The 16,915-nt window shown below is 53.9% G+C and overlaps 1 protein-coding gene across 1 annotated transcript in view; it reads right to left on the reverse strand.

The window, feature by feature from the left end:
• Positions 1 to 16,915, reverse strand: part of ALK (ALK receptor tyrosine kinase) — a 219,793-nt gene that overhangs the window by 34,395 nt on the left and 168,483 nt on the right. Inside the window, exons 10-13 of the mRNA XM_077151697.1 lie at positions 10,308 to 10,458; positions 4,405 to 4,536; positions 3,735 to 3,879; positions 890 to 1,072 (exon numbers count right to left, since the gene is read on the reverse strand). Coding sequence (XP_077007812.1) covers positions 890 to 1,072; positions 3,735 to 3,879; positions 4,405 to 4,536; positions 10,308 to 10,458 — 611 coding nt within the window. The remainder of the gene's footprint in view (positions 1 to 889; positions 1,073 to 3,734; positions 3,880 to 4,404; positions 4,537 to 10,307; positions 10,459 to 16,915) is intronic.

A 16,915-nucleotide genomic window follows, 5' to 3' on the forward strand; every position in this document is an offset into this window, starting at 1 on the left:
GGCTCATGTGGAAATGTGAACGATGGGTCACCTTTGGGGCCTTTTCCGGCAGCACTGAGGAGTTGGTCCCTAATCCCTTCTGGGGCATGGGAGGAGATTAGCAAACAAGAGCAGGGCCCCTGTGCCCTGAGACTCCTGTCCCTCCTTTCATCAGGGGCTGGGCTTTCCTCGGGCTCCCCCCTTCCTCCCCGGGCTCCTCCCACCCTCCCAGGGCTCGGGAAAGGAGAGCACATGGTTAACACAAGCAGCCGACACAGCGTCAAAGCAAAATGCGGGGCGCGCACACCACATGCATGCATGCATCGTCTCCTAATCTGCGGGGCGGCTGGGCCACCATCTCCATCCTCTCGGCTCCCGAGGCTCTCTGCCCGTGCTCGGTGGCCGAGAGGAGGCCGCTGGGTCAGTGGCCGGCTGCGTGCTGAAGGCCGTCAGCATGGAGAGTGGTGACTTTGGGGCAGCTGGTGGGCTGGGACAGGGAAGGGGCAGTGCGGGGCCTCTGAGGCCAGAGACCGCAAGCCAGGCCCTTAAGGGGCAAGGACTCAGGCTGGGCCCTCCAGAGAGAGGCTCCAGGGCTCTCACGCCTGCACGTCCTTGGCGATGGTGCAGGGAATGGTCTGGGGGAGCCAAAGCCTCTTCATCAGTGGCTTTGGGGGAGATCAAGAATCGCACGGGATCTTGATGCTGCTTCCAAGGGAGCCTCGAGGCGGGGTGCTGGCTCGAAAGCCAACACCCCGCCTCTGGCTGGTCCAGCCAGGCTGAGAGGGTGGCGTGCAGTTATGCTTGGGGCAGGCGAGGGCAAGGGTGGAGGTGCAGGGGGCGGGGCGGGGAGGTGCCTAGGGCTAAGAGGGGGAGGGAGGGGAGTGACACCTTGAACACGAATCATCTTTACCTATATATCCTCCGCCTCCTCCACCTGAGGAGCACCCCCCGCCACCCCCTCCGAAACCCCCTCTTGTCTCCCACCCCCACTTCTTCATGGCCTGGGGGCAGGAATGTCCTCCGGCAGCACCCTCCAGCAAAGATTTTCCAGACCAGAGCAAGGAAGTGTTATCATTCCAGCCACCTCCACCACCTGCAGGGAAGAGGGAGAAACCCCTGCTGAGGATGCTGGCGAGGCGAGGTCCCGCCCGGACCCGGCAAAGGAAGCAAGAAGTGGTGCGCTGGCAGGGGCCTTTGCTCCATGTCCAGTTCCCTGGGGCTCGGGAGGCCTCGGCAGGGCCTGTGGCTTCAGAGTCTGCAGCTGGAAAACGGGGCATGGGGTGGGGGGGTGCTCCATGCACCCTGGGGACACCCGCCTGGGCTGCAGCCCAGCACGTCGTGGTGGGAGCCCCCACCGCTGCTTCGGGTCAGGCCTCTGGCTCAGCAGCAGGTGCATGTGCTTGAGGGTGCCGGAGGGGGAGGGGCAGCAGCGCGAGCCCGGGGTCTGTGCCTCCGCCTTCTCTCTGCGCTCTCCAACGACTGAAGAGCTTGGTGCTTGTTTCACTTGCAGCTTCTGCTCCTCTCTGGGCAGCGCCCGGGGCCCGCCGGCTCAGGCCCCTTTTGCGCAACGTCTTGCAGGAATCCTGGCCAACGAACTGGATGACCCACCCGACGGGCTTGACCCCTTATGGGCTGTGAGACCCTGGGCAAGCTCTTTTCCCACTCTGAGCCTCAGTTTCCTTGCCTGTGCCTTGGGGATCATAAGGCCCACCTTGCAGGGCTGGGGTTAGGGTCAAACGGGGCGGCGTGTGTGTGAAATACATCCCCGGGCGTAAGGACTGTGAGGAGTCTGAGGAGGAACCAAAGCATGCAGATAGCCTGGCTTGTCCTCACTCGCCTGCTTTGGCCGGGGCTGGCTGAGTGGGAGGCGTGCACAGTTACAGGACACTCCACACTCGGGACGGGCCAGGGAGGGCCGGGAGGCGAGGAGCCGAGGCTGAAAAGGGGCTGGTCTCCTTGCCTGCCTGCTTCTAGGGAGCTGCTCTCGGGGCAGGGGCAGAAAAGCTGAGGGAGTGGTTGTGGGGGTCACAGCAGTCAACACAAGCTTGCCCGGGAGACACCAGCTACACAGCTGCAGCTGCACCTGTCTTCTCCCTAAGACCACATGGCAACCACTGGCCGTTGGGACTCTCCTGCTGGCTGTTGAGACTCCTGGATCCCCCTCCCCCGCCCATACCCCATGCTGTTTTCAGGGCATTTCAACACAGTCTGCTCCCAAAGACCCAAATCTGTGGCTGCTCCTGCAGATGGCAGACGGTGGGGGCTGGAGGCGGCAGGAGAGTCCACGAGACTGAAGCAGAAGGAACAGACAAACGGGGTGCCCGGGGCTGCAGGAACCAGAAGGGCTGTCTGGAAGAACTTGTGGTTGAGGCTATTCTGGACCCAGAGTGGGCAGCAGAGGAGCGTCAGGGTGAGGCCCAGGGGAGCTGAGGGTGGGGTGACTACTGTGCTAGAACGAGGTTTCAGCAAATGAGGCCGAGGTCGGGAATGAGCTAGGAATCCAGAAGCGGGGCAAGCAGAGCTGAGCAGAGGCCAGCTCAGGAAGCTGCGGGACTGGGGGTCCTAGTCTGCTCCCAGCGGCTGGCCTCTTTTCTGCTGGCCGAAGGTGGGGAGTAGAGGCTGCTGTTTCCGGGGTAGAGGGAAGGCCCCTCAGAGGCATCTGGGGCCAGGAGTGGATCTGATGGCTGTGCAGAGCCATAAGCATCGAGAGTGCACAATAAATGCGGTAGGGTGAGATGGGGTCTCCTGCTCCCCTTCTCCTGCCCCTGCCGTCCTGTTCCGAAGACAGCACAGTGCCCAGCCCAGGTGCTTCCTGCCTGCTGCCCCCACCTGGCGGCCCCCAGGTGAACGTGCGGAAAAGAAAGCAGTGGACATAAAAGTAAAACCAAACCAAACCAACATCAACAACTATTTTAAAAGAACGGACTGAACCCATCTCCATCATGAAACTATTTGGTTCACTCTGGGATAGAAAATGTCACTGAACTTCATAACCCCACAGACTCTTCTGTTAAAATAGGACAAAGAATACCTGCCTGGAACACTCAATAGGATTCTTTTGAAAAGCACATGCAGCAGAGGTGGAGAAGCGCTTTTCCCCTCATTAAGAGCCGGACCATCATGAGCGCTGCTGCAAACCTTGGTTGTGTGACCCCCTCCACTCTTTCTCCTGTCTCTAGCAATCTCTTGGTTGGAGAAAAATTGGTATGTTGGAGTATTTGTTTTAACTGACCCAAATCTTAAATGACTCCAAAGAATCTCCCTCAGTTTGATTGCTGAAAAAAACAAACGCAGCTCTCTGCAGAGATGGCCGACTTCCCAGCAATCGGAGAGCTCCTGTCCCCTTCAAAGCCCGTCCCTTATTTCTGCATCTCTGACTCTTGCTAATAAGGAAAGAGGGGCCAGCCAGGGACATTTAAGAAACACTTTCCCGGGAGGCCGTGGGCGAGGCAGGCAGCCCGGTCTCGGAGCCTGCCCGGATTCCCTCCCTCTGCTCACTCCAGACCCTCTGGAGGAAGGAGAAGCTGGACAGATCCGTCTGGGTGAGCCCCGGGCAGGGAGGGTCAGGCTGACGGGCCTCATTTTATCAGTGACCTCCAGCAAGTGCGAACCCCAGGTCGGAGCAAGGTGGGTGCCCCCTGAGGGCCCCAATATGCCTGCTGCCTCTACAGGTAGTCGTATCCAGAGCTCCTGGCGTCTCCCGCCAGGTGTGTGGGGCGCGGGGCCCGGGGTCTCCGCAGAGGGCGGCGCGTTACCTGCGGCCCCGGAATTGCCGTTCAGCCCCAGAACCGAGGAGTTGTTCTCCAATCTCTCCGGGTGGAACGTGTCTGTCTTGGCCCCGTAGGCCCTGCCGCCACCGCCGGCTGCGATGACAAGGGGCACTGGCACACCGTCCTTCATCTGGCCAAGGTGAGACAGGCAGAACCTGAGAACCTGGAACTGGGTTCCCCCCTCCCCCCAGCTCCACGTTGCAGACGCCCCATCCTGGTTTCAATGTTGAAACGTGTCTGAGTGTTTGCTGGGCATGGACGCTGCTGGCTCGATGCAGGTCTCTCTGCCCTCTTCTTCTCCTCCACTCTTAGCATCTCGGTCTCTGAGCCCGTAACTGCAAGATGGAGCCCTCAATATCATCTCCCCCTTTAATTTCGGACCTGGCTGCAGACGTGTAAGAAAAGCCCAGCCTTGGACTGAGAGCTGGCCCAGGAGGGCACAGCAGGACCCTTTGGAATTCTGAACAGGGGAAGCAAAGCCCCTACCTGGTGAGAAAACAGCAAGGGTCAGGAGCCCGGCCTTACAGGTTTCCTCATCTATCGACAAGGGTTAAGAGCAACTGGGGTGATCGTATCCCCGTATCCCCGTGTGCGGGGAGGCCCCGGCACCCCCCGGGGGAGCTCGGAGGCGGGGCCTGGCAACACGAGGCCTTACCTTAAACACGTACGTGGCTCCACCCCCGCCGCCTCCTCCTCCGGCCCACTCATACACGCTTCTGTTCTCACGGATTTCTTCTTCTATCACAGTGCTCTCTCCAATGCAGACTTTCTGGATTAGCTGGTTTGTCTGTAGAAATGTAAAGCACATCAGATTTGTGCCCAAACCAGGGATCTTTATTTCCTGACAGTGCTTCTATGCTTAAAAGTAGGGTCTGAGCTCTCAAAGAGCTTACAGTTGAGTTGAGGCGATAAAAAACATCCACAAACAGCTGTCGTGCTGGGCGGCGTTAGGGAAGAACCCCGAGATGGCTTAGGTGCAAAGTGTTGTGGGAAGCTGGAGGAGAGTGTGCCTTTAGTCTTGACTGATGATCACAGAGGACTTCCTGTAGCAGGTGGCATTAGAGTTGGGCCTTGAATGGTAGGGAGCATTTTTCTTAAACACAGATGATAGGGTAAAGTTAGGACATGCTGGGAGGAAAGGTAGCTTGAGCCCCGAGGGAAGGAGGTGAGTAGAGGGTCTGGGGAGAAGGACAAGGAGTCCCTTTGGCTTAGGAAAGTCTATCTTAGAACAGAGAGATGGTCTAGAGGGACTTGCCAGGCTCCTTTGGACCCTGAGGAGGAGATGGCAAAGGCCCTCCATGGTGAGACAGGGTTGGAGGGAGTGTGAGTGGGGGAGAGTAGAGGGAATGAAATTGGGTGGTCAGATCAGGGCCAGAGATGTGGAATACAGTCAGATTCCCTGGGCCCAGCCCTGACATAAAGCTTCTGTGCTTCCAGGTAGCACAGATCAGGGGGTGAGGCCTGGATTCACGCCCTGCGACTGTGGAGGAGCCAGTCACGCCCTCTGAGCCTCAGTTGTGGAATGGAAACAAAGGCCCCATGGGCTGTTGTGTATTTAATTAGGATAGTACAAGTAAGGTGCCTAGTGCAGGGTGTGACACACACACTAGGGCCTGAATAAGTGGCAGCTATTTTGCGTAGATTCCCTGCTGGGCCCATACATGCCCCTGTGGGGACCCAGACACCTGGGAGTCTCTGTGCAGGTCCTGGGAATTCCTGTGACATAGAGCCCTGGGGTTCCTGGACAGAGACGGCAGTGCTTACTGGCCACCATGGCTTAGGTGCATTCTGCCAACAGGAACCGAACCTTGGAGGAAAATGACTTTTCTTTTGCTTAATATGGAAAAAAGCCAATAGACTTCAAATTTCCATTGAATGCAGCTGTGTAACCAGCCAGTGGACATGGCAATTCATCTTGAGTCTCTCTTTATGCTCAAGTACTCAGGGGTGCTTGCGATGAGTAAGTACTAGAGAAATTTCCAGATAAATAGCCAAGATGTAATTCGTTTTATGGCATTTTGGATTTAATGATGGAAATAATTTGATATTTTCCCGAGTGGATTTAGTGTGGGTGGCAGCCTCTGAATTGCTGTAGAAGGCGGACATTTTTCTTGTGTGTGCGGCTCTGTCCAGGGCTGGCGGTGAGTGGAGTCTTCTGGAAGCAAACCCTCAGTGTTGCCGGGGAAAGATGGGAGGTGCAGGGGGCATGCCCATGAAGCCGAGACCAGGGGCAGGGGAAGGAAACATGGGCTCTGGATTGAGGCTGCCAGCTGGGCAGAGCACAGGATAGAGGGTCCAGCCCGGGCTCTTGACTGGCTCTAGAGGTTTCACTGGGCCACACTGAGTGAAGCACTTAACTTTCCTGAACTTGCCTCCTGATCTTTCCTGAACTTACCCAGTCAGACCCATCCGTGCTAAGAAGGTCCTTCCCTCAGGCCCTGCTCCCTTTCCTTCTCTTCTCTGGCCAGCTGCAGGGGGACCTCTACCTCTCCTGGATGCCCCCTTCCTGTGACTAAAGTATGGAGATTGCCAGGGTGGGGAGGAGAGTAGTTGGGCTTGAGGATGGCCTTTAGTGGAACTAGAGCTCAGACCTATACTCGCCCCACACAGCCCCCACTGGGGTGTCTCCTTTAAACTGGGGTGGGGCAGGGCAACTGTCCATTCTCAGTCGGCCTCTTGGGAGAACTGGTCACTCCTCCTCTGTAACACATTTTCTTGCCCTGGCTTCCAGGACTCCATGCTCTCTTGAGTCTCTTCCTACCTCCCTAACTCCTCCTTCTCAGACTTCCTTCTCTTTTCCATGACCTCTGAGTATTGGGTTCAGTCCTTGCTCTTCTTCCCTCTCGTTACCACTGACAAGGAAACCTCTCAGCTTTACACCAATTCTCCCAACTTCATGTCTCCACCCTAGGAGCCTCTCTCCTGGACTCCAGCTATGTCCCGTTGACTACCTGACATCTCCATTTGGCTGTCCACAGAGTCCTGGGACCCCTATGGCCCCTATGTCCACAGAACCCTGGGACTCAGTATGTCCCACATCGAACCCCTGATCTTGCCCCCCCCCCCCCAAACTGGATCCTTCTGTAACATTTCCCAACTCCCTTCTTCCAATTGCTCAAGCACAACCCTTCCTCTCAGTTCCTCTTCTAATCTGGCAGGAAATCTTTTAGATATCATATTCATAATATGTTCAGAATTCAGCCACTTTTCACCCCCTCCACTGGTCTAAACTGCCATCATCTCTTGTCTGGATCAAAGCAGTGCCCACTAATTCATCTTCCTGGTTCTTCTCTTGTTCCCACGTGGTCTGTTTTCTACACAGCAGCCAGAGCAAGACTTTTAACACCTACATTGAATTCTACCACTATTAAAACCCTCCTATGGCTTAAACCTTATCATGGCCTTCCGCCTCTCCCTGATCCAGTCCCCACTGCCTTGGACCTTGTCTTCTACCAACTCTCTCTTGCTCCCTCCACCCCACCCACCTGTTTCTTGGGCCCCCCAGCATGCTCTGACCTCCGAGTCTTGTCTCAACCTGGGCCACTCTTTCCCTAGATATCTTCCTGGTTCAATCCCCCACCTCTCTCAGGACTTTGCTCAGTGTTCACTTTTCACCCTTGACCACCCTGTTTAAAACTGCAAACAGCTCCCCAACACGGGCACTCTCCACTTCCCTTTGCCTGATTTCTGTTCACCCCAATGCTTTCACCTTTGGATGTATTTTATAATTAACTTATTCTGTGTACCAATTATCGTCTGTCATTCCCTGCTTGAATGTCAGCTCTTTGAGAGTGGAGAGCTTTTTTTGGTTAATTGATGTATCCCAAGTTCCTAGAATGGTGACTGGTACATAACGGGTAGCCAATAAATATTAGTTGAATGAGTTTGAATGAACTGGGAGCTTTCAGGGTTGCAGGCTGGCCCTTCCCAATATTTGCCTTGCAGTTGATAGCAGTGGTGAGATTTAACATGGGGATCTGTGATTTTGCCTCTCAGGGGGCATTTGGAAATGTCTGGAGACATGTTTGATTGTCATGATGGGTGGGGGGGTATGGCCTCTTGGGAGGAGAGCTCAGGGATGCTTCCTAGCAACCTACAATGCACAGGACAGCCTCCTGCAAAAAAGAATTGTCTTGTAAAAATTGTTACTATCGCCAATGTTGAGAAACCCGGCTGTACACTCGTGTTGCCAGATGAGGCTTGGAAGGGATGTGGAGAAGCGGGGGCTGAGGTAGGGGGTTCCACCAGTGGGAGTTTAGCAGCTGGAACCCATTCCAGGCACCAGAAGCTGAGGTGTGGCCAGGTGCCTGGGAATGCGAGTTCCACAGATGTCTTTCTTTCCCACAGATGGCAAAGCTGCCAAATCCTGCAGTTGACTTCTTAGAGGGTTCTCTCTAGATAGAGGGAAGCAGAGATTGGCACAGCGCCTGGTAGCTGGCTTTCTTTCTCCCTCTCCACATGACTGATGGGAGTGGAGGTGGGGGGGCAACAAGGCAAGACGGATTGCTTTCCCACACCCCTTGCTATGCCTGGTCTGACCAGCAGAGGGGGCTGCCCTCATTCCTAGAGTAGAATGACGGGGCCCTCTGGATTCTGAACTCTCCTTGCTGGGAGCAAGTGGGTTGATTAATAAAATGATAAAGTGCAGCAACCCAGAGGAACAAGTAGATTACAATTGAATTAAAAAAAAAAAAAGACGTGGTCTTGTGAAAAGACATAACTGATTACCATCCAATCAAGTAAAAGTCCCTTGCAGAAATCAATGAAATCTTTCTGCTTAGATGAAAGAATTACGTTAGCACTCAATACATTCCTGTGAAAATTACAGCAGCCTGTAATTTAATGACTTAATATATTATATCAGGTTGGAAAGTCCTGATTATAGTTGCTAAATAAAAGTTGAAGTCGAGACATTTCTCATGTGAAAGGTTGTCCCTGCTAAGCGCGCTCCGCTTCCTTTGTCTTAACCCCGGCGTTGGGTGAAGCCTCCAAGGGCCCACCAGGGACAAGCTCTGCTGGCGGCCATGCTTTACTCCTGGCTGGGTCCTCAGCTCCCAGCCCAGGCCCTTGCCCTTAGGAGCCCTGAGTTTATTTTGTAGACTACAGCTGCTTTCTCAGTCCCCCCATCCCCACCTCTGCCCTAGCCTGCTCTCGAATAATTTCCTGGATTAGGAGCCTGGGTCCTGGGCACTAGAAGCCGGTTCCCTGTCCTGGTCCCCAGCCCAGGTGGAAGCTGTGCTTCAGGTGAGGGTGGGGACACCATGAGGTTGCTGGGTCCCCTTTTTCCTCCCAGGACAGTCTCCCTGTTGGGCCCCCACCTTCCACAGACAGTGGGGATGTGGGGCGTTTGCACGGTTTCTGCCTCATCAGGCTTCCCTCCCTCACTACCCTCTTTGACAGCTGGTCACCCAACCATCTCTCTGAACCAATAACACTCCAGTGGGGTCAGAAAACGGAATGACAGGCCATCTCTGGGGCTCTGAGGATGGCAGTCTGGCTTGTGAAGTGATGGGCACAAGGGAAAAGGGAAAAAAAGCATGGACACCCAGGCCCAAGCAAGGGTGGGACATACTGAAAGCAGGAGCCCTGAGTCCCTGCTGAGTGACTTGGGAGAGTCCCTTCACCTCTGTGGCCTCCATCACCGTCTTCTGTAGGATGGGTGAAAAGGACTGCGTGGCCTTCCAGCCCTGGGTGGGGCTGGAGAGAGGAGGGGTCAGCCCTGCTTTGGTATCTTTTCCTTTCTTTCTCTCTCTCTCCTTTCTTTTTCTTCCTTTTTTCTTAATTTTTTTTTCAATTATGTGGGTTATAGGCTTTTTTTTTTTTTAAAGGAAAGACAGAGAGAAGGAAGGAAGGATAGAAGGAAGGAAGGAAGGAAGAAAGGGAAACATTTTCTTGTTTTATTGTATTTTGTTTTTCCGTTTTTTGTTACATGGGCTGGGGCCGGGAATCGAACCGAGGTCCTCCGGCATAGCAGGCAAGCACTTTGCCCGCTGAGCCACCGTGGCCCGCCCGGGTTATAGGCTTTTAAAAAAGATTTTGTTTCTTTCTTTTTTTTAATCACACCAATCATGAATGACATGAATAAATTCTCTGCATCAATTTCAGACACCCTCAAACTCAGTCTTCTTCCCAGAAGAACTGTAGGTGGCGGCGAGTCAGATTTTGAGCTGAACGAGCACTATTTAACCTGGCAGTGTCCTGTGTATAATCACACGGAGAAATGCAACAGTGCCTCAGCGAGAGAAGTCAGGGGGTGGGCTTGGACTTGCTGCCGAGAGCAATAACCATTTGCCGGTTCAGGTAGGAGCTGGTTTTTCAGTTTCAGGGCTCTTTCCCCAAAGCCCCCCCCCCCCCCTCCTGCAGGGACACGAGACCCCCAGCGCCCCGCCTCCTGCTTTCTCTGCAGCCCCATGGCCCCGGGAAAGGGGGTGTTTGCAGCAGGACCACAGAGCCTCCCGCTCGGGGCTGAGCCCTGCCATCTTCGCACGTGGCGCCCTCCCAGGAGCCTCCCCGGCCCTGCAGGAGAGCAGAGGGGGCAGCCCTGCTCTGGGCACTTACGCTGGGGCAAGCGTCCTCCCCCTGCTGCCCGACCAGGATGTACAGCGTGTCGTCCTTCTCCAGACTGAAGATGCCCAGCACGGACACGCCGTGGGAGCGCATCATGGTGTTCTTCCCGCCCTTCCCGCCGGCGGCTCCGTAGCCCGAGATGCTGCAACGGGACAAAGCACACTGGCTCCTGCACGGGTGCAAACATTAAGCCCCTTCCTCCAGCCCGGCAGTCTCCAGGGGGCCTGATGGCCATTGCCTGCACCAGCCCTGGGCGGTCAGCAGGAAAGGAGGTCAAGGTCAGAGAGGGGCAGTGCATTGCCTTTCTCAGAGCTAGGAAGGTGAGGAATTGGGGTGGGGTGGGGGTGGGGCAGAGAAGAAGGGGCAGAGAGGCTGTGCCTGTGTGTGTATTAATGTGGGGTGTTGGGGTGGTGGTTCCCCAAATGCCTGGAATTTCCCCATTATGGATTTCTCACCCTGCTCAAGCTCAAAGGACTCGAGTGTTACTACTTAGCAGTTGCGAGGACTTAGACAAATGACCTAAACTCCCTGCCCCACATCTGCAAAATGGGGATACTAAGAGAACGTTTCTATTTCCCCAAGTGTGTTGTGAGGACATGTAGAGTCTTATAGTTGTGGCTGGCATGTTATCAGCACTCAATATGTATCTATTATTACTTCTATTCTTCTTCTTGTTACTAATCGTGGTAATAGCAGCCATTGACTTGGGGCAAGTTTTACTGTCTCCCCACGGGGTCTAGAAACAAGGAGCTCCCACTCGGAGTGGAGGCAGCGCCTTCCAGCACAGACTGTTTATTCCCATCCCACCAGTAACTCCTTCTGGAGCAATATGTGCGCAGACAACAAACAACCCATCCTGGTGAAAATAAAAACAGAGTGTGAGGATGTGGGATTACTTCTGCTGCTTCTTCGACTGTTGAGATGAAGTTAAGCAAGGATGGAGGAAAAGAACTCAATTCGTGAACCGCATCAGAAACAAGTTGCATCTTGAAGACAGCTCGCGTACCAGCTACAAATGTCTCCCTAGAGGCCTGCTGGCAGGGAAAAGGGACTCGCAGGGATTTTCATGCTCCCATGTATTCACATCCATGGTCCTTTTGAAAAGCTGCCAGAAAGAGATGTCAGGCTGTTTTGCACATATGCACAGGCACTGGCTTCTTTCCCTGCAGTTCCAGGAAAGGTGCCATGCCCTAAGCATGAAGAGGGGCTCCTGGGGGCTTTCCGAGGGTGGGGCTCAGGCCCTTTTTGCACTGATGAGCCTGGAGGGCTGTTTGCTCACGTGGCAGGTGAGGAACCGAGGTGGATGCAAAGGGAGACTCTCACCCCCGTTGCCACGGTGGGTCATCAAGCTCTGACTGGAGCCTGCCCTCTCTAGGGCGCTGCATAAGCTGCCCCGAGGCAGAGTCCAGACCCTCGAAGGGCTTCCAAAGAAACAGGAGGTGGGACCATGGTTCCGAAAGCAGAAAAGGCTCTACTGAAGAGACAGAGTGGCTTGGCCAAAGGGTGGTGGCGCTCCACGTGCCGGTTTGAAACTATTATACATCTCAGAAAAGCCATGTTCTTTAACCCTGATTCAGTATTGTTGGGTGGGATGTTCTGATTAAGTTGTTTCCATGGAAATGTGACCCACCCAATTGTGGGTAGTGACTTTTGATGAGGTAGTTTCCGGGAGATGTATCCTTACCCATTCAAAGTGGGGTTGCTTACTGGAACCCTTTAAGAGGAAACCATTTTGGAAAGAGCAGACAGAGGCCATAAAGATAGAGACCTTTGGAGAGGAAGAAAGAAAACGCCCCCCAGGGAAGCCTTCTGAAATAAGAAGCAGGGAGGGAAAGCTAGCAGATGCCAGCTACGTGTCTTCCCAGCTGACAGAGGTGTTCCAGATGACATCAGCCTTTCTTGAGTGAAGGTAACCTCTTGTTGTTGCATTAATTTGGACATTTTTATAGCCTTAAACTGTAAACTGGCAATTTAATAAATTCCCTTTTAAAAAGCCATTCCATTTCTGGTATATTGCGTTCCAGCAGCATTAGCAAACTGAAACACTCCATGATTGGGTGGACCATTTCCTAGCTCTGAGCCCTCTTAGAGACCCAGCTTTCTCACCAGTAAAAGAAGCAGAAGAGCTTTCTTTCCAAGTTCACAGAGTAGTGGGGAGGGCCAACCTCAAAAAGGGACAATGGAGTAGAAGTCCCGAGAAAGCTTCAAATCACTGCCCAAAGGTGAGGGCCATTGGACACTCAGGACACTGGAGGGAGATGATGGCTGGGATAGGGGCTTGGAGACAGCCACATGCTGGAGGCTGTGGCTGGCTAGGGGGTGCCTTGGCTGAATGAGAGTGCCTTGGCTGGTTGGACATGCTTTGACTGGTTGGGGGGGCCTTGGCTGGCTGGGGGGGCCTTGGCTGGATGGGGGTGGTAGTTTGAAGATGACTTCACAGTGGAGCTGTGTGGGTAAGGACGCTCAGAGAAGCAGTAAGGGGCGGCGGATAGGGGTCAGGGCTTATATTAATTGAAGTGAGAAGGCAGGAAAGTGTTTGCTGTGTGACTGTAGGGGATGGCTGGAATGGAACAGCAGGGGTTGCAGGGTTGGAGAGGGAAGCGTTGAGCATCTACGAAGGACCAGGCATGACTGCATGCTTACATGTGTTGTGCATCCCCCCATTAGCCGTAAGCAGTGGACCCTATTAATCTCATTTGGCTGATAAGGAAACTGAGGCTCAGAGGGGTTAAGTAACTTATCTGTGGGGTCACATAGCTGTTAAATGGCAAACGAAGGTCCAAACCCATACAACTCCCCTCACTGAGGCCACTTCCTCTCCCATACCTTGTTGGGAGGTTCACATGGATGCCCGCCTTGGGTCGTCGGAGAAGCTATTGTGCCATCCTAAATCACTTAGGCCCTCAGCCATTTCCTGCTCTGTTGGAAATGCAGAAGGTGAAAAGGATAATTAAAAGGATGAGGAAAAAGGATGGCTTGTTGGTAATAGGTGAAAGGAAGCAGAATTCTTTAGCTCTGACAAGGAAAGACTGGGGCAGGGGACAGTGGTGGGAGGTGACCTAAGAACAGGTTCCAGAGACTATCTGTAGAGTAAGGGAAAGCAACATGGACATGTCCTAGCTCTGTCCAGCACCTGCTCCAGGTTTCTGTAGCTTTGTCTTGGAGATGTGATTTGCTTGGAAAACTTCTTCTGGAGACAGCTTCGATCCTATCCACTCCTGCTTCTAGGAGGGTTGACTGGGAGAGGTAAGCTTTACCCTTCTCACCCCTTTTTACATCATTTTCACCAATCTGCATGTATTATGAATCATTCCGAACTCTTTCATATGTTTAAATTTAGCCAAATTATTATATTTTAGAAGATGTTTGTTCCGACTCATTTTTACCTCTCTGAGCTTTCCCTATCCCTCCTGCTCCCTACTAAATTTGCACACCAGCCCCATCTGTCTTGCCCTAGTTTTTGGTGGTGAGGGGGAACAGGCAGAGCCCTGGACTCTGAGTCACACGGCTGGTTCTAGTCCTCATCTTCCTGTCGTGTGATCTGGGGCAAGCAGGTCAACCTCTCAGAGCCTCAGTTTCCCCTACTAAGGAATAAAACCAGAACGAGGACCCTGTCCTTAGTGGAATAGTGGAACAATGCTGCAAACTGATGAAAAATCCAAGGTGGATCTTGGGGCTGGGGTCTGTTCTATGGATCTCAAAGTAGAAAGTAGTGCTTGGCGACCAGGTGCTGAAAACCAGATTCTGCTTCCCTAAGTGGTGGTCTGAGCCCCACAATTCCTCCCTGGACTAGGGGCTACTTTAAAGCAGGTGATGGGCTAGCTGTGGGGGCGCTGGGAAGGAGTGCTTCCCTCATCAGTCCTCTGAGACCCCAAATCCCATCAGAGCTTCACTGTTTTGAAAATTTTCAGTTGTTCCTACAAAGCTGAGTGTTGGGAGTGGGATGAGCCACAGTGGAAAAAGCAAGGGCTTGATGCAGAAGGACCTGGGTCCAAATCCTGCGAGGTGCCTCCCTCTCGGGTGCCAATCCTGCCCTCGAATGACCCTGAGCTCGTGTCCTTCAATTTTGTGCCCAAGGCACCCTGGTCCTGGCCCCACCCTGGTCCCACCAGCCCTACTCACTAGCTGTGTGACTTTGCATAGGTTGTTTAACCTCTCTGAGCCTGAATTTCCTCTTCTGTAAAATGGGGATAATTTCTACCTGGAAAGATGGGTCTGAGAAGTAACTGGGACAATGCACGCCAAGGTTTTAACTGAGGACCTGCTGCTGTAGTCAGAGGGTGGGAAAAGGTAGCAGCTACTGGGATGTGTGCCTGTGTGTGAGTCTGTGCTCTCTTTTCCCACGGGCGACTTCTGGGAGGGAGAAGGGGCCAGAGAACGAGACCCGGATTTACAGAGGCCAGGGTGATAGGTGGGGCAGAGTATGGCCAACAGGGTCCGGGTCAGGGCTGATTGGTGCCACCTAGAACCCACCTCTTGAGGGAGCCAGTGGGCACAGGGGCCAGCCTTGGCCCTTCTGAAGACCCCCAAATCTTGCAAATCTCTTCTTACAAATTCATGCTGGAATAATAGCCTCAGACTGAGTCTCTGAAGCTTTCTCCCCATCCCTTGTAAACAATTTATTTTTGATGCTTGACAAATGACAAGAAATTAATATACCTGCCACTCAAGTAGGGAAAATGACTCGCAGTGATTCCAATTTACTGAAAATTACAAAATACTGTTCTTGACGAGCTGATGCTGTAATTTTTTTGTTTTTCTTCGTCTAAATCCATGTCTCCTGGTCAGAATGGATGTTTATTGGGTTTGCATTTTATATTATTGACTGTGAGCTATTGTTACCTGATGTGATTGAGTTGTGAATCTTTTTTTAAATAAAGAATTAGCAGCAAACCAAAGTGGCTGCCTGCCAGATCCTGAAATGGGAGCCCGGCTGTGTGCAGCACAGGGGCTGCGGGCGGCCCACACCTTGAAGGGGCAGTCGGGGTGCGGGAGACGGAAAGGAGTGAGTGGAACCCACGAAGCACCTCTTTCTGGCACCACCCATCTGAAGAAGTGGGAGACCTGACCCCACTCTGGGCTCTGCCTCTTGCTCCCTTGGGGGACTCCGTTCCCTCCTCCTAGGCCTCGTTCCCTTCTCTGTGACACCAGTAGGGCAGGGTCTGCCCTGTCTACCCTACGGGGTTACTGTGAGAACATACAAGACCATTTGTCTGAGCACAGTGCTGGATCCATAGGTAATTTCTGTTGGGACACATGATAGTGTTGCCCGGATGGGTCATTTGAGGATCAGGTTTCACCCCTGGGGTCAGCATTGGAGGGGCCAGTTGCAGAGGTGCCTGATCCCCGGTTCCATTCTGGATTGCGCCAATGAGTGCGTTTCATCCAGCACAACCCTGAGTCCCTGGGAATAAACAGAACGGGAAGGGGTCCCAGCGACCTCTCTCTACAACGAACAGAACTGGAAGGGATCCCAGCGACCTCTCTCTACAATGTCTCACTCTACCAACAGAGCCGCTGTCGAGTGGGAAAGGAACACTTTCAAGGTCAAGGTACACTTTCAAGGTCTGCCTGCAGCCCATCCATCTTTGCACACCACCCGTCTGCAGCTTTCTCTGCTCCGTGCTCTTTATAGCGATGGCTATCTGCACAATTACTCTGGCAATTAATCATGCCTTGAGACATCTCTTCTATTACTTTTGAGAACTTTATTGGCATTGTGGACTGTTATTTCACTTCTCTTTCCTTGGCCCTCGCAAGACCTTGAGCTGCAGAGCGCTGCGCCTCAGCCCCCTCCGGGGTGCGGCCGCCCCTGCCAGGCCTGGCCCAGCGCAGCAGCGTCAGTGTGTGGGGATCAGCCCCACAACGGTGCTGCTCAGCTGCATGTGCTGGTCCCCAGAGCCAGGTGTGGAAATGCGAGTCAGTGATGGACAGCATCAGGGACAGCTGGGGCCCACGTCAGCTGGCCGGGTGGCTGGCTCCAGTGGGGACGCGGGGCCTCGTGCACATTTTGCATGAAGAACAAGTGAACCGTGGGAGAACAGCCTTGAGGGGCTGCGGGTCAGGCCTGACAAGTGTTTTCTAGATGATCTGCGTGTGCATGTGCGTGTGTGCATGTGCGTGTGTATGCATGAGCGTGTGTACCTGCATGTGGGTGGGGAGGGGGGACTGAGGGCTGGGAAGGCTGCTGAGCCCAGAGAGGTGGAAAGAAGGCTGGAGGGAGAGGGCGGGGTGAGGCAGGAGGAAGTCAGGGGAGGCCATATGTCGGTGCTGATGTCCTGTGCGTGGGGGATCACACCCAGGACCCCTTTACACTCCCCCCACGATGGTCCTCGGCGTGGGGCTTGGTGGTTTCATGCTGAGGCCGAGGGTCTCGCCCACAGCCACCCACCCTGTGGCATGCGCTGACGTTGTGGTCTCCCAGCAATCTTCCTCAGCCAGGTGCCCCCTCACAGGGACCCTAACTCTCGCTTTTCCTTCTCAACCAAACTCCTTGAGAGAGGGGCGGTCGCTCATTGTCCTGGCTTCCTCCGTCCCCAGGCCAGAAGCCAGCCTGTCCTCTTCCCCCAACCCGACATCGAATCCATCCTGCAATCCTG

This window comes from Tamandua tetradactyla, chromosome 3 (assembly GCF_023851605.1).
Source record: "Tamandua tetradactyla isolate mTamTet1 chromosome 3, mTamTet1.pri, whole genome shotgun sequence".
NCBI lineage: Eukaryota > Metazoa > Chordata > Mammalia > Pilosa > Myrmecophagidae > Tamandua > Tamandua tetradactyla.